This window comes from Pocillopora verrucosa, chromosome 11, assembly GCF_036669915.1.
Source record: "Pocillopora verrucosa isolate sample1 chromosome 11, ASM3666991v2, whole genome shotgun sequence".
In the NCBI taxonomy this organism is placed as follows: domain Eukaryota; kingdom Metazoa; phylum Cnidaria; class Anthozoa; order Scleractinia; family Pocilloporidae; genus Pocillopora; species Pocillopora verrucosa.
Window position 1 is genome coordinate 13,551,371 of NC_089322.1, and position 21,332 is coordinate 13,572,702.

At 37.9% G+C, this 21,332-nt stretch overlaps 2 protein-coding genes across 4 annotated transcripts; both read left to right on the forward strand.

Moving 5' to 3' along the window:
• Positions 1–12: 12 nt before the first annotated feature.
• LOC131794530 (RNA-binding protein 5) lies at positions 13–20,645 on the forward strand. Of its 3 annotated transcripts, none has more exons than XM_059112045.2 (28): positions 13–113; positions 402–533; positions 1,019–1,592; positions 2,069–2,239; positions 2,657–2,723; positions 3,035–3,108; positions 3,583–3,678; positions 4,200–4,278; positions 8,457–8,498; positions 8,755–8,798; positions 9,055–9,171; positions 9,839–9,951; positions 10,083–10,290; positions 10,892–10,913; positions 11,064–11,093; positions 11,436–11,611; positions 12,118–12,197; positions 12,720–12,787; positions 14,601–14,638; positions 15,198–15,332; positions 16,075–16,219; positions 16,711–16,883; positions 17,582–17,656; positions 18,441–18,553; positions 18,631–18,691; positions 19,003–19,068; positions 19,284–19,379; positions 19,720–20,645. In XM_059112045.2, exons 2-28 carry the CDS (start codon positions 502–504, stop codon positions 19,744–19,746), a joined length of 2,922 nt encoding a protein of 973 aa, XP_058968028.2. In that variant the 5' UTR covers positions 13–113; positions 402–501; the 3' UTR covers positions 19,747–20,645. The 3 variants fall into 3 exon arrangements, with proteins under 3 accessions (XP_058968028.2, XP_058968029.2, XP_058968026.2); XM_059112046.2 differs by having other exon boundaries at positions 10,086–10,290; XM_059112043.2 differs by having other exon boundaries at positions 43–533.
• On the forward strand, positions 4,730–6,018 carry LOC131770730 (putative nuclease HARBI1). The gene has a single exon (XM_059086446.2). It carries the CDS (start codon positions 4,855–4,857, stop codon positions 6,016–6,018), a length of 1,164 nt encoding a protein of 387 aa, XP_058942429.2. The 5' UTR covers positions 4,730–4,854.
• Positions 20,646–21,332: the final 687 nt, after the last annotated feature.

Consider the following 21,332-nt stretch of genomic DNA (forward strand, 5'->3'; position numbering starts at 1 on the left):
ACCAGTCGTGTAAAGGCTGAGCATCCGTACCTCATAGAATAATTATTAAAAACAAGACACATGAGAGCTAATTGTAACTGAAATTATCCTTCGCTTTTGCCAATAAACGAAAGGTTTGTATTGAGAACTAAAAACTGCCGTGAATTCTTTAGCTAACTTTTTATCCACAGGTCTTTCGCTCGCAGTGACTCGGATCTGTCTGCAGAAAGCCACGCTGGCTCGTTACTCCTCGCCGCCATCTTGGGACTATTGGCATCACTTTTCTCTCAGCGTGCACTTTACGTGGAAATAGCATCCTTGTCCTCGTGTCGAAAGAGATGAACATTCCGAACCTTGTTTTTGGGTTGCATTTTACTTCATTAGATCGTTTTACTGAACATTTATCCTCGTATCAATTTCAGGTCACTGTTGTAGTTGGTCGATCGAAGGATTTGTAGGTCGCTCCCGATCTTCAGTTCCAAGTTTATCGGCGGACAGTTTCCTTATTCAGAAGCTAACAAAATGGACATTAGGCGGGAAGACACCGCTGAAAGGTTCTGAACTTTATGTCTAACATAATTCAGTGTTGTGCAATGTGGTTTGTTTTGTATCCATGCAGTATTCATGTACTGTAGTTTGCTGCATATGAAATGGTGACTATTACGTTGAAAGAGTAAAGATTTCATCAGCATCTTTTTGTACTATTCATGGATATTCGTGCATCAAAAATGGGAATTGCATTTTGTGGATTTGGCATCAGAAATCACAATTGAGTTTGTGAAACCTTACAACCTAACAGCTTGACCTCTGACCTTTCACTGCTTCATGATCCCAAGGCATGGTTGCTGGGATTCCATTGGTTTGTGGCAAACAAATTTGTAAGAATATTCCATTAGGGTTCATCAGGGACTTATTGTAGAGGTCACAAGGTCATAAAGTCAAAGGTTGTTTTGATATCCCAAGGTGAGTAAGGTCAGTGAACTGTGTTTCTTCAGTCTAAACTCGCTTTTTCCATCCTTGGTTTAAAATACTGATGTAGGATGACAGATGACCCTAGTGATCTGAGGAGAAGTTCAGACTACAGAAGTAATGGCCGTAATAAGGATTCCAGAGAACGTGACCTTGAACGTGACATTGGACGTGAGCTGAGCCGCTTTAGGGACATCAGAACAGACAGAGATGAGCGTCGCAGAAGTCCAGATACAAGGCGTGGTGATGCAGCTGATCCTTTTGGGCGCGACAGAGATTATTATAAAGAAAGAAACAGGGATAATGACCATGATAAAGAAAGAATTAGTAGAGATCGCGATCGAGATAGATATAGGTCTCATGACAGAGATCGCTACGATCGTGACAGCCGCAATAACCAAGATTGGGGCAGAGATCGTTATGATCATGATCGGCAAGATCGCCTTGGTGACTTTGATGGTGGTAAAGATTATGGAAGACTCAGAGAGCGAGACCTTGACAGGGATCGTGACCGCGATCGTGACCGTGATCGTGATCGTGATAGAGGCTATGATAGAGATCGCGACTGGGATTACGATAACAGAGACAGAACAGGATACACCAGCAGAGACTGGAAGAGGAATGACGGATATCACAGTGATGAAGTTGTACACTTGTTCCTTATCTTGTGAAATGATTTACATCCTGTTATTGATAAAATATGATGGAAATTTGTAAGCTTGTCAAAAGTGAAATTTTTTTCCCCACATAATTCAAATATCACTATGAGCAATATTTTCAAATGCCAGACACTATACAAATATTATATGCATGTAAGTGGTACAGATCCTACAAATTGAATCTGAATCAGTAATCTAAATTATCACAAAACTTTGCAGAGTGGAATGAGTTAATTTTTTTAATCATCTTTTTAAGTGTATTTCATTGACTACCTGACACAGCGATTAATTGTTTTCAAGAGTCTACTGATTTCAAAACTCAGGAAGTTATCTATCATTGACGACTTCAAAACAAGAATATGAACAAGAATCTTTTGGATCAGTTTCATCTCCAACGCAAGCAGTGTTTGTAATTCTGTACACAGCTAAATAATCTTTGTTATCAATGACCTTGAATTTAGCATGATCGCAGTGACCGTGATAGAGATTATGGGGACAGGGAGCCTTCACGCAGTAGATACCACTCTCGTGACAGGGATGGAGATGACAGAAGACTTCAGGACAGCAGGCAGGAAGAACCAACAAGTGTTATTATTCTACATGGGCTTGATAAGGACTTCAGAGAGGAAGATGTAAGTACTTACTGTCAGTTTCATGCTCAACTGTATCAGAAATGAGTTAAGCAAACAAACAAGCACCAGTCACAGCTGTGGAGTTCCGTCCAATCATAGCTGAGCACTTCAGCATATAGGTGACTCGTAGTAAATCAACCTCATCACCTGAAGAAGACTAGCAGTATGCAATGGAAACGTTGTGATCTACATCCTATAGCGACCACATTGTGAGACAAATGATTACATTTCTCTTTTTAAAGTGTTATTTATGGCAATGACCAACCAATTTTACAATATAAAAAAACCAAGTTTACCAGCTGAGCCAGTGACCTTAAGGTTAAGATTGGGCCACTGCCTCACAATTGCAAAAGTTATTTAAATTTCTTAGGAATGAAGAGAGTTGTATTATAAGTAAATCTGATTCTTTACCTCTAGATGGTAGATGAGTTACAAAGGGATGGTACTGACTTCTTAGATCTGAGAGTGGTTCGCCATAGAAGTGGTAAGTAATTTATAGTTGACTTTGATCTGTTGTATTTACATGTGTATTGGCTGTTTTTCTTTGGAACATGGTCAATATCCAGCTTTAGTATGTGGCAAGATAATCCTGATGTAAATCTGGGTGTTCTGATTAATTCCTACTTGGTCAGGATTTTGCTATGTGGATCATTTCCATGGAAATGCTCATAAGCCGTACATTTGTTTTCAAAAGCCAGCTAATTCAAAGCAAACAAGTTTTGTTGTAGTACAGTGCAATAAACTACTTGATATTAACCTCAAATTTCTCAAAATGTTATCTCACATTTATTACAGGTATTTCCAAGGGGTTTGGTTTTTTAGAGTTTAAAAGTGTCTCTGATGCACAGGACTGGATGGAACTTCACAAGGTATGTCAAACAAAATATTTGTACGCATCTGTTTTTGCTAATGTACACAACTGTATATTGGTTTTCATTAGTGCAGAAAACACTGTAACAAATACTAGGAAAAATTGTCAGAGGAGCTTGTCAGAGAGAAGAGCTTAAGGGAGAGGTGCACATCATTTGGAAAGGAACTTATTCAAGAATGAAGTGGGGGAATTAATAGAAATTTCGGGTTTTTTGTGTGATAGTATGGTTATTTTAAGTTTCTTTTCACTGTCAGGATGGTGTTTGATTTGCTTAAATTAGAGAGGAATGTTATACTAACACTATGGGAAGAGGGATTTTTTAACCTCATAAAAACAGGTTTATTTGAGGCTAGCAGTGTTCTTATTATGAGCTTGTTGAATCAATTTTGTGCAGTGTAGTTTGAATAATTAATTTCAATGATAAGTAAGTTGTGTAATGAATATTTAAATTTTTATTTGGGTATTCTGTTAGGGGAGGTATAATGTACGTGGACACAGAGTCTGTGCTGATTACAGCAGACCTAAAACTGCCTCAGTTGTAGCAGATAAGGACTGGATTTGTAGTAAGGTGAGATTTAATACTGTCTAGCTTCCCAGTAGCTGATGCTGTAAAATATAAAGCAAAAGATAAAATATCTCCTTCATATGCTGTTGGCCAAGGGGATTTTATAAAAAGAAATTTAATGAGCCCTGCCTAATAGGCATGTGTCAGTTGCTTAAAGTCTAGATAATGCTATTCAATGGATGTATCCGGTGGATAGCGCAGTACAATGGTTTCAATTACCCTTCCCTGCTTGACAGTGAGCTTTCTATAGGATAGGGTTATCTGTCCTTTGAAAAATTGGGCTTAGATGTTTTGGGTTGAAGCATCAGCTCTATGCTCTTAAAAGAATGTTCATCTCTTTCCATGCTTGCCTAAAATGAAACAGGTTAGCAAATTATTAGAAATGTTTAAAATATAGTGTTGTTTTTGATGTATATGGTGTCTCATAAAGATGGTTGTTGAATATACATGCAATGTGATATTAAAGTTAATACCTAAAAAAGCTCTGAGATCCTGTCTTAATCATTTTTGTGTTCTTCAAACAGTGTGGTGGTCAGAATTTTTCCTCAAAGAGGCGTCTGTCATGCTTTAAGTGTGGAGCACCTAAAGAGAGTAGTATTGCTGGTTAGTGACAAGTCTTATCTGCTACATATGTATCCTAAAGTATGCATTAGTGGTCTTTTACCCTTAACTCCCAGAAGTGATCAGATGTAACTTCTTTATAAATTATCCATAGATTACCTAGCAAACAGGTAATGAGAAAACTCAAACCTTATTATGTAGAAGTTTTTATCTTGATCTTTTACCAAATTCTCACAACTAATTTACAACGAAATGTGTAGGAGCCAGTAGGGAGAGTTATCAATCAGATCTTGGGAGTTAAAGCATCACTGTGTGTCAAGCCCAGACATCTTAACTTGGAGAAGTAGCTGTCCTAAGCCAGGGCGTGCCTAAATTTTTCACTTTGGCGACCAAATCCTGAAAGTTAGTTGCCAAATTGGCGACTAGAACGTTTCATCATAACCTTACCAAGAGATATAGGGTGCGTTTCTTTAAAAAAATCCAAGATTGGATTCTTAATCCGAGATCATGCGGATTCGTTATTTTTAAAGACACGAAAAATCCGAAAATGGATTTTTTTTTCAATTAGCCGTAACGACCCCAGCATGCAGTTCGCGTGTTTTGGGGGGAGTTTTCAAAATGGCGGAAAGTTTTGGTTTGATGTTTGAACTGTTCGAAGAAGTCCTTGCCGATGACCTTGAACAACAACAGGTTCTTTTAGGAGCCGATGACGAAGCAGTTTTATTCCTTTTGGCGGCCGGACAGCTCGTCCGAAAAGAACACGTTCGCACAAAGAATTTTTACGAAATAACCGTACCTAGTTACATACCGGAGGACTTCCGAAGTCACTTCCGCATGTCACGGCATACAGTTACAGTTCTCGAACATTTGCTTTCGGTCCACGGCGACTTACCTCAATACACCGGCGATAGAGGAAGACCACCGGTCGAGTTAAGAAAGCAAATCCTTATTACGCTGTGGATTCTTGGGAATCCAGAATGTTTACGCTCTGTTGCCGATCGATTTGATGTTTGCAGGGCAACTGCGTACAGAGTCTACAGACGAGTTTGCAAAGCAATAGTGAGGAACTTAATGGATGAGTTTATCAAGTTTCCAACTGGTCTAAAAGCCCAAGCGGTGATGGAGGCCTTTGAAGAGAAAAAGGGTTTTCCGGGTGTTTTGGGGGCTATTGATGGCACCCACATACCAATCAAAGCACCACATAACAATCATGAGCAATACATAAATCGCAAAGGTTTCTTTTCCGTCCAATTACAAGTCATTTGTGACCCGGATTTATTCATAACCGATGTTTTCTGTGGTTACCCTGGTTCAGTACACGATGCTCGCGTGTTTCGTAATTCTCCGATCTGCCGAGAAGTTGAAGTGAACCCAGACAATTATTTTCCTGGCAACTCCCACATTTTGGGAGACGCAGCATATCCCTTGAAGAGGTGGCTGTTGACCCCATTTCGAGACAACGGACGTTTGACTGCTCAACAAAGACGTTACAATACTGCCCACAGTTCCACCAGAATGGTGGTTGAGAGGTCCATAGGGCTTTTTAAGAACAGGTTTAGGAAGCTAAAAACAATGATGGATGTTGACAAAATTGAGGACATACCGGAAATTATTGTATCCTCTTGCATCTTACACAACATTTGCATTATTGAAGATGACATCGATGATTTTTTAGATGACTCTAATGATGATGATGACAATGATGACAATGATGATGACATCTTTCCACCAGGTGTAGGAGCAGTTGATAAGAGAAACATGATAATGAGGCTGATCCCATAAACCTAGCATTTATAAGTGGTTTATGTATTGATACCTTTTGTACTGTGGTGTTTTCATGAACACTTCTTTCATAGTTGGTGTATGTCATTCATAAAGTTTATACTGTATAATAGTCTTTTTGCTATAAATATCAATATTTTATTTGTTTTTAAAAGTATATAAGAAAATAGTAGAGCCATGTACATGGATCACTTTATACTACCTGAAACATTTATGGTGTTGCTTGAAATGTAAACTTTCAACACAAATGTAACAGCCTAATACTCTGACAGTCCAGGTTGCTTGTGTCACGCACAGAAAGGAGGAAGTGCGTGACACAAGTGATCTGAAGCATCTGAGAATCAGGCTAAAAAAAGTAAAGGATATAAATAATATCAAAACCAGTTTAGTTAGGCCCTCTCACCTAATGTTGCTGTTGTAGTTCCTTGTATGTATGTGATAAAAAAAAACATACAACTTGCAATAATACTGTTAACATGTATGATATAATAAACTTTTAGATAACTCAATACTGACAACAAACTCAGGTTTACTGTATCTTTGTTCATGTTTGTGGTCAAATAATCCCATGTTCTGCAACACAATAAAAAATTATGGAATCAAGGTTACTCTTTGTTCAATGATTTTTCAAAAACATTCAAAAATCGGCCGATGAGTGCCATGCGTTCATTGTGCATATTTTCAAACTTTTTAATCTTTTCCTTTTCTTCCTCTTTCCTGTCTTGTGTAAATTCCTTAAAGAGCCCAACGAGGTCTTCTCTTTTCTTCTGCTCTGGTAACTTCTTTTTCTTTGCTTTTGTAACCACAGGCTCCTCTGTGTCACTACCTGTGGAACTCAATGTGGAACTGGAATTTTTAACACTCTTGACTGCATCTTTGCTCCGTTTACCATCAATGTTGCTGCACAATGTTTTTGGAGCGATGGCATCATCTTTCGAAAATATTTCGTGAAGTTCGTCATAGAAGTTGCATTTCTTTCGGTCATTTCTGCTGACTTTGTTGTGATCAACACAAGCAACATAACTTCTCTTCAGATTTTTCAATTTCATCTCACACGCCTTGGCATTAAGGAACACTCCGTTCTTCTTTAATTCTTCGCTGATTTCTTCCCACAGGGACTTGTTCTTTTTGTTTATGTCTTTAAATCGTTCTCTGCGTTCGACATAGCAGGAAATTAACAACAGCACATCAGCTCTAGACCAGCGTACAAGAGCTCTCGATTCGCCTTCGGTGCCTTCACGCGACTGACTGAACGTGGCTGCAGCTGTTTCCAAAGAAGAAAAACTTGGACCAGGCTGAGGTGATACTGATCTGACTGTTTCATGGCTGAACTGTGATGCCTGCGGTGGTGGAAACATGAACTGAGGAAGATAAGGTTGAATGCCCGGTTGAACGTGGCTTTCGTTCCACTGATATTCTGGATATTCACCTGCAGATAAACTGTGCGTCCAATATTGTCCTGTAGATAGAAATAAAAGATGCCAAGACGCATCAAACATCCGGAAAATTTATAAAAATACGTACAGGACGGAAAATTTCGGTGAAACTACACAAAAAACTCACCTTGTTTATTCCCATGGCCGGCAGCAGCTAATATTTACAACAAAATGGCGGGAATGTGGCGGATTTTAAGAAGACGACCGCTTGCCAAACGTACTGCTTTTTGTATCCGTGCAATAAAGAAACGCACGGATCATGAATCCTAAAAATCCGGATTTAGATTTGATCTAATGAATCCACTCGGAGTGTGGATTCTATAGATTCAAAATCCATTTTCGGATTTTATTAAAGAAACGCAAAATCCGTTTTTGGATTCAAGAATCCGGATTTGGATTTTTTTAAAGAAACGCACCCATAGTGAACTAGAAAGATTTGCAAAGATAAATCCGCGGCAAACTTCCTCGTTAAGTTTGTTTCCAAAATGTAGCACATGCATCTCGATCGATAACTAGATGCCATCTTGGATTTAGATGAGCCTGAACGTTGTATATCATCTATCCTAGTGTCCACTTTGTAGCACGTTAAAGATCTTTTCCCTAACTTAATTTTGGAGGGTCTATCTAGAACACTGACAGCGTAAAGAAAGATTTTGTTTGTCTTTGAAAATGGCGACCAACTTTTTTTGAATTGGCTACAACTTTGAAGAATTTAGGAGCCAAGTGGCTATCAGAAAAAAAAGTTAATTTCACGCCCTGTAAGCATTCTTTAGGCTCCTTCTGGAAAAATAAGAAATGTTGTATTAACCAACTCTGTTTACTGCTGTCATCTCTGTTGCATTTCACCTGTTGTTTGTCCAATTAATGTTCTCCTTTGCTGAGCTCTTTTACACCACACTCTGCATGTACTTTGTTATAACAATAATTAGTTTGTGAAGTTTGTCAGAGGTCAAAAATAGGCTGGGAAAGATACCTTACACTTGTTTTTTTACTCTTATTTAGATTTAGGGGATGATAAGGAAATTTCAAATAATCCATGTAAAGGTAAAATTTTTGAATTTTTTTCCATTTCAATCTAACTTGCAACAGCTTCAACTTGAGAGTCTTCATGGAGTTAAGTGTTTTGTTTCTGCCATTGTAACAAAATTTTCTCATTGGTAGACAAAGAGAATCAAACAAAATTTTAGATAAGATATATACATGTGTGAGTTACCACTGAAAAGGTGTGTAGCACTTAGCATTGAATTTAAAGCTCTGGACTAAAATAATGACATAATTTTTTGTTTCTGTGTTATTTCAGTCCTGATTCTAAGGGGCTTGGATACCATCACTAATGATGAAGCGGTAAGATTTGCTTACGACACTAGTGTGAAATTGACACGATTGTGATTATCGTCATTATCTTTCCTTGTAGCATCAAGCAAAGCATAAGGCCCCTCACTCCATAGTTTTTTAAATTTGATGATCATGAGTTGATGTGTCTGTCTTCTTGTTGTACTAGAGTCCAAAGTTATTGTATGTGACAAATTACTTTCAGACACAAATAGTGAAATTAAATAATTGCTTCATTCATTATCTATGGTGTGTTATTGACTTTCAGATACGAAAAGCCCTTGTGGAGATCACAGCTCTTCCTGTATATGATGTGCGTCTCATTAGAGATAAATTAACTAACACATCAAGAGGATTCTGTTTTGTTGAGCTTGGTTCAGTTGAGGTACATATGACAACATTTAACATATTATCTACTTTGGATATGCAACTACCATACTTTTTAAATCAAGCAAATGAGAAAATTCTGATCCTGCTTTTTGTGGCTACTGCCACAAAGCAATAATTATCAATCATGTGGCGTTGATGTAAAACCAATTCCTTGAAGTGATGTATAATGGATGTGATTTGCATGTCATGAATACCTATTGGAAATTTTTATCTTTGAAGTGAATCAGCCACTCAGGGTTCGACACCTGGCTACCTGCATTACTAGCCACTGGGCTAGTGATTTCTAAAATTTACTAGCCCGGATGCTTATCCACTACCTGTTAACCCTCCTCTCCCCTCCCCTCCCCTCCCCCCTCCCCCCCCCCCCAAACATTTTGTCTGGTTTTCTGACTGTTAACCAGCTCCTGTTTATACTCCTGGTTAGGGAGGAGTGCTGAAAGAAAAGTATCTTTGTCAAGAAAATAAAAAAATCCCAAACCCTTTGAGATCTTGAGTTCACTAAACCTGCCGGCACATGCCTCCTGCAACTTACTTTAGCTATATCTTGAATGTATTTTAAGTTTGTAGGTGTGATGAGGTACCAACCCTGACTCAGATTTGTAATAAACTGCATGATTAAGATAAATTTAGTGACATGAGACATATCATTCTTCTTTGTCCAGGAAGCAAGTCAGTTACTGGAAATCATCACTAACATGCACCCCCCTTTTACTATTGATGGTAGAATTGTTACGGCATCTTATGCCCATCATGATAATCCACCAAAAAATACCATGTAAGTGGAATTTTTTTTTGTTGGTTCTACTCATAGAGTGAGAGGAAGCAAGTTGGATAAATGAGATTTTTGTGTAGTGTAAACTTCTAAGGGATGTTGAGGACATATTTGCACTTTTTTTCTGCCTTCAGCAGTGCTTCAGTAGCATCAGCAGCCATTGAACAGGCACAGTGGTCACAGACAGCCATCGGATCTCAGCCTCAGGTTTCCTCTAGTACTGTTGCTGCTAACGCCATGGCTCAAGCACAGGCTGCCGGCAACATGGGTACAGTGACAGCTGCCAGCCAAGCTGCTACCTTGCCAACTTATGATGCAAAGGCTACAACCCAGCAGCAGCAAGTAAGGCTCTGACATCACTTTTGCCTCATCAAAAAATTAAGATAAATTGATTTTCTTCTTAGATGACACGTATATGAAGAGTTATACGATAGATGCTACTGGATTTTAGCAATTACACATCTACAGTAAAGTGCCTCGTCATCTGTTTTTTTTAGATAGAATAATCATGGCATATATGGGTATTCAATTGGCTGAGCTTGCATTCCCATTACAACAAAAAAGTCATCCAAGACATTATGAACATTAAGCCATCTTAGATATTGTATAGAGATATTTTTCTCATAAAAAAAATTCTGAGTCCTTATGAGGAGTCAAACCTCAGAACTTTGGATTCTGCACTCTGATACTCTATCACTGAGCCACAGAGACCCTATGGTGAGCAAGGCCCTGTCCTGCATACTGTTAGGATCAGCAGTGTCAACAGCATCATATTTTTGTAATAGAATAAGAAAGAAGTTGAGTTGTAAGCTTGGAATAGAAATAGAGAAGGATTTTTTTTTGTAAAAGCATCTTTTTCTATTTCTTTTCCAAGCTTAAAACTTACCATCTCTCTTGTTCTATTTACAAAAAAAACCTTTCTTTGTTTTTAATTCTTTTGCAGTACCAACAACAGCCTATCACAGGTATGGCTACCTTTGTGTGCCTTTTTATGATGAAATATGCAACACTGATTCACAGTGATGATCGTCCTAATTTTTATGGGTTGGGACACCAGTGAAAGTTTTTTCGCGGTGATGAATTTTTGTAATTCGTGTATTTTTTAATCACTTTAGGTACAGGGACAACAACTGATAAAGTCCAAGGTAAATTATTTTCCAGGGATTGTAATTTTGAAACTTTAAATGATATGAATTTGCTAATTTTGTTTTACTCTTGCATGAGTTTTAAAGTAGTACGTGTAGTTACTGTACCTAGAACTGAATGGCACTCATAATGTTTATTAAGGCTTCACAACAAGTTTTTTGACCTTGTTCTTCTTTAGCTCTAAGAATTCCACAATAAAATTTTGATTGGAGCAATTATCTTTTTAAAAGAATCTTGAAATATGCTTTGGATGTACCCATTGTACATGTTAAGTGTAATATTTATCTTTGCCTCTGAAATTTCACTGTGTTTAGCTTTGATTTGACAACCCTTGTCTTTAGGTGGCACTGCACAGAACCAGCAACAAACTCAACCCCAAGCTCAGGTGGATTCAATGCAGTCACAGCAGTCACAGGCATTGGCTTCATCACCATCGTTTGCAAACTATGTTTATGACCCATCCTCTGGTTATTATTATAATTCAACAACAGGGTTGTATTATGATGCAAATACTCAGGTATTACTTTGGAATAAGTATTGAATTTTATTAAAAATAACTTGGTTATTGATAGATTGACATCAATTATGCCATTCTCCTAACCTTTTGTGGCCATAATGGAGTGGGTTTTGTTAACTTTTTAAGACTCAAGATCAAATCAGTATTTCTCCCTACTGACTACTCTACAGTTCCTTGTAAATTAGGCAGGGGAATTCAGTGTTGCATTGACATGACATCCTGTGGATGATAAACTAGTCTCTTTTTGTAACCTTTACGCAAGATAACATTGGAATTGCAAGGGGAAGTTTCAAGTTAATCACTTCTGGGGGTTAAAGGTTACCACACTGAGGCAGGAAAACCAAATAAAAAATATCATTTTCAAATATGAGGCCTGATGGAAGAGTTATAAGTTTCTTGCAGGTCACAGCAATTTTGAAATAGCTTGTGATACATGTCCATGAATGTCAGAAAAATGATTAAAATGAGTCAGCTACTTGTCTCCTGTCTAATTGTTGTTTCCCCAGTATTATTACAACAGTGCTACTGGACAGTATCTGTATTGGAATGCTGAAACAAAGCAATATGTCCCAGTAGCTGCTGATGGGTAAGTTCAGTCACTGCAAGTTGTAAATATACCAGAAGTTGATGCTTTTAAGTATAAATTATTTAGCCCTTTTGTATGGTACTACATGAGTGGAATAGTCTGCTGGGAAGCCTGAAGTTTTATCAAATTTTAGAAAGGACTTGAGCGTCTTTAAAACTTAGTCTCTTTGCTAGTTTTACTGAATATTTTATTGTATGTAAATGCTACATGGGTGGAACAGTCTGCTGGAGAATGGACTTGAGCATGTTTTTAACCTCATCTCTTAGCTAGTTTTACTGAATGTGTTATTGTGTGCAGATAACATCATTGGGCCAACCTTTGTCTCTTCTTTTTCAAGATGTACTTTATTTTTTCATTTTATCTTGAATAAAAAATTGTTGTGTTACGTTATAGGTGACCTAGAGCTGCTTCACATTGTAGGCATGTCCTATCTGCATGTGTTGAATTTGTGTTAGCTCAGTTTGTCTGAAGAATCTTTCCTAATAATTCTTTTCTTTTCTGTCACAATGATGACCATTTTAGGACCATTGCAGCATCAGGCTCAGGTGCTACTGAAACCCTCACCAGCAGTGAAGCAGCATCAGTCAAAGGTGTGACTTCTAATAAGCTGTCATTATTTGTGTTGCTTTTCATGTTTGCTGGATCAAAGTGCAGATGTAAACTAGTGTTATCTTAAATCAGTAAAGTAAATTGTATATTATGTTGCCCAGGAATTGGTATTTTGCATCTGGGTAATAAAATCCAGGGCATCATTAAATTTGCAAACATCAAATGGTGGTGTGGGTCGCAGTTGTAATTTGAAGTAACTCATGTGGTATCCTCAAATGGGTGCAATTTATCTAGACATATCTTCCCAAGGCATCCAGACTGAAGCGGACTTCACCTAGCAAGGGTGATTCAAAGCTCTTGCATGGAGTCGAGGTTGATAATAATAATAATAATAATAATAATAATAATAATAATAATAATAATAATAATAATAATAATAATAATAATAATAATAATAATAATAATAATAACGAATTTTTATACAGGATTGAAAAACCCATCAGTGTGTAACACTGTTGTCCTTGGGGTCCTGTCAAAAATAATAAATAAATAAATAAAATAAAATTTAACAAGATATAATCATTGATCTTAAGGTCTAGAAAAGCATACAATAAAATGAAAAAAAAAAATTAAAAATTAAATAAAAATGCTCTGAAAAGGATACCTATAACCACGTTTAGATAGAATTTAACTAAAATAATCTCGCAATTTGTTCTTAAATTTCAGTCTCGAATCTAACGACCTTAGTTCAGCAGGCAGGTTGTTGAAAGTCTTTGCTCCTTGGTAATAGAAGCTCTTTTTACCAAATTCTAAACGAACTTTGGGTAATTTCACTGATATACCGTTATTCCTAGTGGCCTTAGAATGAACCAGCCTTTCGAAGTAGTTCTTAAAGGGTGTGCAAACATTATTCAGGAGACAGTCGAAAACAAACAGACAGCTTTTACGCTTGATCAAATTGTTCACGGATGGGGATTAAAAGAACTATTGCCGATAACTTTAAAGCCTCGTCGTTCGATGTTCTTTATCATTTCCTTTCGGTAATCCGGAAAGCTAAGACCAAGTGTTCCGCAATAGGTAAAGATAGGTGCGATCATAGTGTTATAGATCGATTCTGCACACTTTTGGTCGATCAAAGGACGAATTGATCGCAAGAGATTGATTCTGGTTGCAGCTTTTTTATAGATTCGGTCAAAATGTGATGCGAGGTTTAGTGATGAGTCAAGGTGAACACCTAAGTACTTATAGGTAGAGGTATTATTGATGAGTGACCCATTAGCAGAAAGTTTAAGTTCCTTGTCTTGAAGGTTGATTCTTTTAGCTGTTCCAAATAACATAGACTCCGTCTTGTCCTTTTTTAGGTTAATGATCAGTTCGTTGTCTTTAAACCACTCGCACAGGTTATTCATATCCTCGCTAAGGCTTCTCTGTATAGTATCAATATCTTTAGAAGAGGTATAGATGACTGAATCGTCGGCATAAGTGATAATCTTCGAGTGTTGAAGCGGTTTATGTACATCGTTGAAAAAGATAATGAATAATGATAGATACTAGTAAGAGATCCAGTTTGTCCAAGAGGGTATTGAAAAGCTGAATTTGTCTGCTTTTGGATTGATAAGTGCAGGAAATCATAAAACCTGCTACATAAATAGTATGCATTCTCTGTTTGCTGGATAAAAATACAGATGTAAATAAAAGCCTTATTTTGGGGTGATTTTAGCCAGGGTTGAGGTCATATGGTTTTTATGATGTAAAGAAAGTTCCACTTATGACTTTTCAACTCCTTCTTCATGATAGAATATTAAAGAATATGTGTAACAAAATGAGTAACTTTGGCTGTTTTTCCAATTGCAGAAAAGCAGAAAAAAGCAAAGTCATTGCAAGCTAAAAAGGTCTATGTCAACTTATTTATAACTTAACCCTTTAATTCCCAAGATCTCATTAGTAATTCTCCTTACTGTCTGCCAAATGATTCTCATCATGTAAGTTTGGAGAATTTGGTAACGGGTCCATTAGTAATCTCAAAATTGATATTTTTCTTTATTCTCATCACTTGTCTGAATGATTATATAAAGCCATAGTTAGGAGAAGGTTAGTTAGCCATAGTTGGGAGTTAAAAAGTTAACCTCTTACACTGATATTTTCTATAGCTTTCTTTCCATAATGACAAAAAGAATATGGTGATCATTCTCTTTCATCTCATGACCTAAGTCTGATTCAGTGGCAATAATCTAGGGAGAATTTAGAAGATAGTCACTCCCAGTGATTAAAGGGTTAAGACTATTAAGGATGTTGACCTCGTCCAGTTTATTGTTTTAGTAATATGATTCCACCGAGGGTATTGTTTACTCAAGAATATACTTTCTCTTCTTGTAAGTTGATCACAAAAGTCTCTGATTTTCTTGTAGTACCCTAGTAATTTATTTTCCCTTCAAATTCTTTGTGTCTAAGATTGCAAAGGACATGGAGAGATGGGCGAAGTCTGTGAATGCAGCAAAGACCCAAGTTGATGATTCCAAGAAAGGATCTTTTATTCCTGTGTCAAAACCAGAGGAAGCAAAACCTGACACAGATGTGTTTAAAATGGTAAGATAACCCCTAAAGAGAAAAAACTCTAGGAAACAGTAAATAGTGGCAGGTGCAATAGGCAGGATTATTCAGACTCTTGGTGACAAAATGAGGCAGAGTTAAGGGCATTTTCAAGCTTTCTTATTGCAATTGCTTGGCTCAAATTTTGTGAAATCAGAGGTTTTTAATAACTTTGATATTTAACATGCAGTACTGTTGATTAAGCTATATAAGTTGGATGTGACTTTTATGCTTTAACATCAGAGTGTGCGTTATCCATTCTGCTTACTATACATTTCCTAAATTAGCAACTAGGAGAATTTGTTTGACAATCAAGAGCTTTGTTAGTTGGTGATCATTTTCTTTACTCTCATGACCTTAATGTGTGATTCAGGGCTGATATTGTAAGGAGAAATTAGATGATAATCACTCCCAAGATCTCATCAGTAATTCATCTTACCATCTGCTATACAACTCTTCTGATGTTGCTTCTGAGAATTTGGTATTGGATCAACTACTAATCCCCTAACTGATATTTTTCTTGGTTCTCATCACTTGTCTTCTTGATTTTGTATTGATATTGTAAGGAGAAATTCTCTCTTGGTCACTCATGGGAGCTTAAGGGTTAAAGGGATCAAAGAGATAAAGTTAGTGGTTAAAATTTTTGAGCAGTATGGTTTAATGAAACGGCTCATTGTGCTCTTTAAGGTGGCTCTGACTCACAACGTGTTCATAACATGGTTTTGTTTACTTATTCCAGCCATTTGGACCTCCCCCTAAGATTTCAACATCACTGAACATAGCTAAGAGCATTGCGGCTGGAATGCCAGCAGAAGTGAATGATAATGTCGCAGCGTCCAGTCCTCTGGCGGCCTTGAGCATGGTTCAAGCTACTAAGACAACAGGTATTAAAACAGGTTTGTGCTTCTGTATGGAATGGTAAACCAAGATAATTTGGTTGTATCAAATGAGTTGATAATGTTGTTTGGCCACCTTCAATAGTTTCTAAAGCTGACGGTTCAAACGTTAGCCCTTCGTTAGGGCGAATAGAGAGGAAAAGTGGGTTGTGGTTTTTTCAAGTGCGGGAAGATGGAGCCACGCTGTTGGTGGGAAAATGGTAACATGAAAAACACAAGTCTCAAAAATTAGTTGAATAAAAAGCGTTCGTTGGTACACTCGAATGCTAAACACAGTTTTGTATTGTTATGTTAGCAATGTTTCTACTTCAAGTGAACTCGCAGAAACCAGGTTTTCATAGGTCTGACGCATTTGATGCTGATTTCTGTAACATGAAGAGCTCACCCATCCAAGTCGAGTATCAAAATAATGTTTGTCAGTTTGTTGTTATTAATGTAATGTTTTTACACTCTCCTGTTTGTGTTTTTGTATTTCTCAGAGCCATCAAAAAGTGCCATAGTTGCGGAATATGGCGAGGATGACTCCGATCCAGAAGACGATATCAATGATAAATTTACAGACTTGAGTATCATGGCGTGTTTGCTTTGCAAACGACAGTTCCCGAACAAAGAAGCTCTGGAAAGACATCAAAAATTTTCCGACTTGCACAAGGTAACCGCTTCATGGAGCATTTTTCCCCTTGAATCCGTTTAGTCTGATTGTAAACTTTCCCCTCAAACTAGTGTTAGATCAAGATAACAACTTCTACCTGATAAGTTTGAGTATTCTTATGCCCTGTTGGCTGGATAATGTATGGATTTTACCGAGAGAAGTTACACTCCAATCACTTGTTGAATTTAAAGGGTTAATAGTGTATAGTGTTAATAGTGAATACAACTGAATTGTGGATGTACCTCTTGATGGCAAACCTTTAGCGTGAAAAGGTTTGTCGAAGGAATTGAAAATAGTGACATGAAAGTGAATTCTTGTCATGAGAATAATCCTGTGTGATTGAAGAGTAATGATGATCAGATTACCACAATATTCAAAGTTACGTAGTCAACCACAGCAAGCTTTCCTGTGGGTGAATTTGGATGAAGAAGAAGAGAGAACAGGTCTCTATATTCCTAATTCTACCACAACCAAAAGTGCAGCCGCCTCGCGTTATCCAAACTATTAATGAAGGGCTTCACGATGTCAGATAAAATTTCAGCGAGTGGTTACACTTGTTATGGGGCATTACATCCTACGTTTACCGCGCAGCCATTTCATGTGCACAAATTTCCCCGTTGTAAGTTTGAAGTTGAATGTTGGAGCTTTCTCACTGCGGTTTGTGTGCGAATTTGAACAAACTTGGATTCTCTCCACAGCAAAACTTAGAGATTCACAAGAAGATGGGAATGAGTGATGAACAACTTGAAGCGTATGAGAAGCAAGAGCGGGAGGTCTGTGTCTTAATTCCATAAGTTCTTTTGTTAACCCTACTCACAGTAAGTCTTTTCAGCATTGACTGACTGATGGAATAACTGATCGGCTTGCTGGCTAGCTGACTGGTTGACTGTCAGACTGACCAAATGATTGGCTGACTGACTGACTGACTGAGTGAATGAATGACTAACTGATTGGATGGCTGACTAACTGCTGAAGTGGCTGACTGGCTGACCGACTGACTGACTGGTTGACTGGCTGACCGACTGACTGACTGGTTGACTGGCTGACCGACTGACTGACTGGTTGACTGGCTGACCGACTGACTGACTGGTTGACTGGCTGACCGACTGACTGACTGGTTGACTGGCTGACTGACTAACTTATTGGGTGGTAGACTGACTGACTCGCTGACTGGCTGACTGACTAACTGATTGGGTGGCAGACTGACTAACTCACTGACTGACCGATTGAATGACTCACTGACTGGCTGACTCGTACTCCACCAAGGAAACCATTTATTATTCAGAGGTGACTTTGTTGTCACATTCAAATTTATATAACGGTAAACTCGTTGGAGAGCTTTCTATCAAAGAGAAGTGAAGAGCAAACCGAAGCAACTTGTGATGGAGGAATTCGTAAATCGTGGAATTGTCAAGAGAAACGGAAACTAAACTGAAGGAAAGGATCAATTTATAACACCCATCAAGTGTGTTGAAAAGTGGCTTACTTGAATTCAAGCTGTTTAAAGCACACTAGCTTATTATTCAATTTGTGTCTATTTTTTTTTCTTCCTAACAGAGTAAGTACCGTGACAGAGCGAGAGAAAGAAGGGAGAAATATGGGCAACCGGAAGCACAGAAAGTTCGGCTGCCTTCCAGGCGAAGAGGAGGAGGAGGAGGGGGAGGAAGCATGTAAGGAGATACGAGCTTGGCTTCTTGTTGTTCATGGCTTTATATTTACATTTACGATTTCTTTTCTCTTTTCACAGATCGTTTGAGCCTCCAGCTGAGCGAATTGGTGGGGAAAATATTGGCAATCAGATGTTAAAGGTAATGAGGGAAAATAAGTTAAATTTTGATTACTTAAGACGGGGGGGGGGGGGGAGAGTGGGTGATTACATATTATGATGTTTGAGTTTTTAAGCGGAAGTTTAAAAGTAATTTCTTTGTGAATGTTTGCAGAGTTTCTCCCTTTTCACGGAGTGATTTTACATCGTTGCCTTTTCACTTTTTGGCCCTCAGTAAAAAAAATTATTATCTGGCCATCTTTCCAAAAATAACTTTATGGCCCTGTATAAAGCATTTACTTTTTGGCAACTGTCACTAAGCAGTACTAATTTATTGTTTGTGTTGGAAATAAGGCCATGGGCTGGACTGAGGGGAGTGGTCTGGGAAGGGAAGGACAAGGCATTGTTGATCCTATCGAGGTATGTATAGTTGAGTTGATTTGTCATTTTCCTGCGTTTCTGTTTTGCCGTTAGCGTTACTTAGGATACTTAATTTGTGACAGTATAAAGTAAACTGTTACTTGTATCACTTTACTTTAGTACTTTCCTCAAGGTCAAGAGGGTAAATAGCTTCTTATTAAAGCCGATTTTTCGATGATGTACTCCTTTCTTTCTCTCTTTTCTTTTCTTTTTAGGCCAAAATGAGAAGCCAAAATGCCGGACTCGGATTGAAGGGAAGCAGTTATGGCGCATCTTCTTCAGATACTTACCAACAGAAACTTAAGAAGCTGGTATGTTTTTTTTCCCTGACTAGTTCTGTAACTCGTGTTCTAAGGTTGTCTTTTTCCTTTGTGGGTTTGTTCGTAAGTTTTCTTGTTTGATTGTTTCTATCCTCTTCTAAGGGAATTAGATTTCAGTGTGAGTACCTCCTAGATTTGGTTCGCAAGTCTCCCATGTAATAGTCATTCATTTTCTTGTCAGTTACTCAGAAGAATCAGTTGTTTCGTGAAGAAACTTATTGATGAATGAGTTTGAGTATTCACGGTGTTTGCTAGGTGGATAATTTATGAAACTGGCGAGGAGTTTCCTGTTTAAGGGTGAACAATAAATAGTTCTCTCTCCTCTCAACAGGCAAGGTCACGTTTTAACGATGTTTGAGGAACACTGTGATACGTCCCTTTAGAGCGACAACTGGTTCTGAACACAGAATGAGTTCATTGCAGGACTATAAATGAAAAAGAGACTAACAGGCTGAACTTTGGCCACTAGAAAAATGAGAGATATCCATCCATAGCTTAGCGAGTTTCTTAGCCATCGTTGAAGCTTTTGTCGCGTTCCAAGCAAAAAACATCAAGTTTAATCAGAAGAGCGTCTTGTTTAAGCAAGCAACAAATAACACAAGGGTGATTGATTTCCAATTAAGAAAATTAAGACGTTCATGGTCCAAACAAAAGAAGGTGACATTTGTTAATCCCTCAGGGATCAACCTAAGCAGCGCTCCTAGCTGCTCTGGTCGTCCTGGCGAGTGGCAAAAAAAAATTGGCCACTAAAATTTCAGCGAGAGTCGCCTAACTTACGACCCGTGATTGGCGGTCAAGGGGCAGGCTGTACATAACTTTTTCATTATTGAATTATATGGCCTAAAGTTAAAGTGAGATAAAAAAAATTTGTATGCTTCATAGTGTTCATTTTCTCCTCGTTCGTGAAAGTGGAAAGTGTGCAAGTGAGGTCAAAGTCTTTCAAAACGATCGCCAGCCATTTTCTATGAAGATTTTTTACGGGAGACCATTCTTTGATTTTCGATCGCGAAATGGCGACTTAAGAATATTCACTTTGAGCTTGGAGCACTGTTAAGTTAAAACAAATTTCTAGCCTATGATTGTGTCGCTTGAAAAGCAATTGCAATCAACCCAAACCCTAGAGAGACCTTGTATTAGATATCAGTAAAGTACCTTAGATCTGTTCATAGAGGAGGATGGAACTTTAATGAAACGTTCCGAAGTATGCTGTAGGACACTATTTACAATTTGAAATTAAAAAAAAGGCATCAACAAGCATGTTTTGATCAGTAAGTCTTGTTTTGGCTTGCGCCTCTAACTTTTATTTCCAATTTTTCCTATCTCACAGCAAGGGTAACCTCTCTGATCAGGTTCGCCTGGGGCCATTACTGCCTAAAATTTGTAACTACATGTACCCTTATAAAGTTGAGTAATCTTAACACTTCGGTGAGTTTGGTCAGAGATGGAGTTAAGGGTTTGTAAATTTTCACGAACTCTCCCGACCTCATAGTTAAGGGAGTGTATAAACACGCAAGGAGTCTTGTAGAGCCTTTCCGAAATATTTCAAAAATACTCTTTACGTGAATTATGGCAATCGTCGAGGGAATTAAAGATTAATATCACGCAAAAGCACGAGTGATATTCGCCCTTAATTTGATGAGGAAACACTCTATTTCTCAGTTATAATATAAAGGACAGAGAAGGTCACAGCGCTCGCTGTTACGCAATTTCATGCGGAAACCATTTCAGTGTTCAGGTAGCATCAATGGACTGTAAAACACACCAATCAGCTGACTGAAATTTTATTTTAAAACAACAACAGGAAAGCAATTAACCAGCCCTGCTGTATAAAGCATTCGCCTTGCATCAATGAAATTATGATACTCTGAGGCAAAGTTAACCCTTTTTTGTTATTTCCAATTTCAAGTCATTTTGCCAGGGGCAATTACCATAGTTAATGACAAA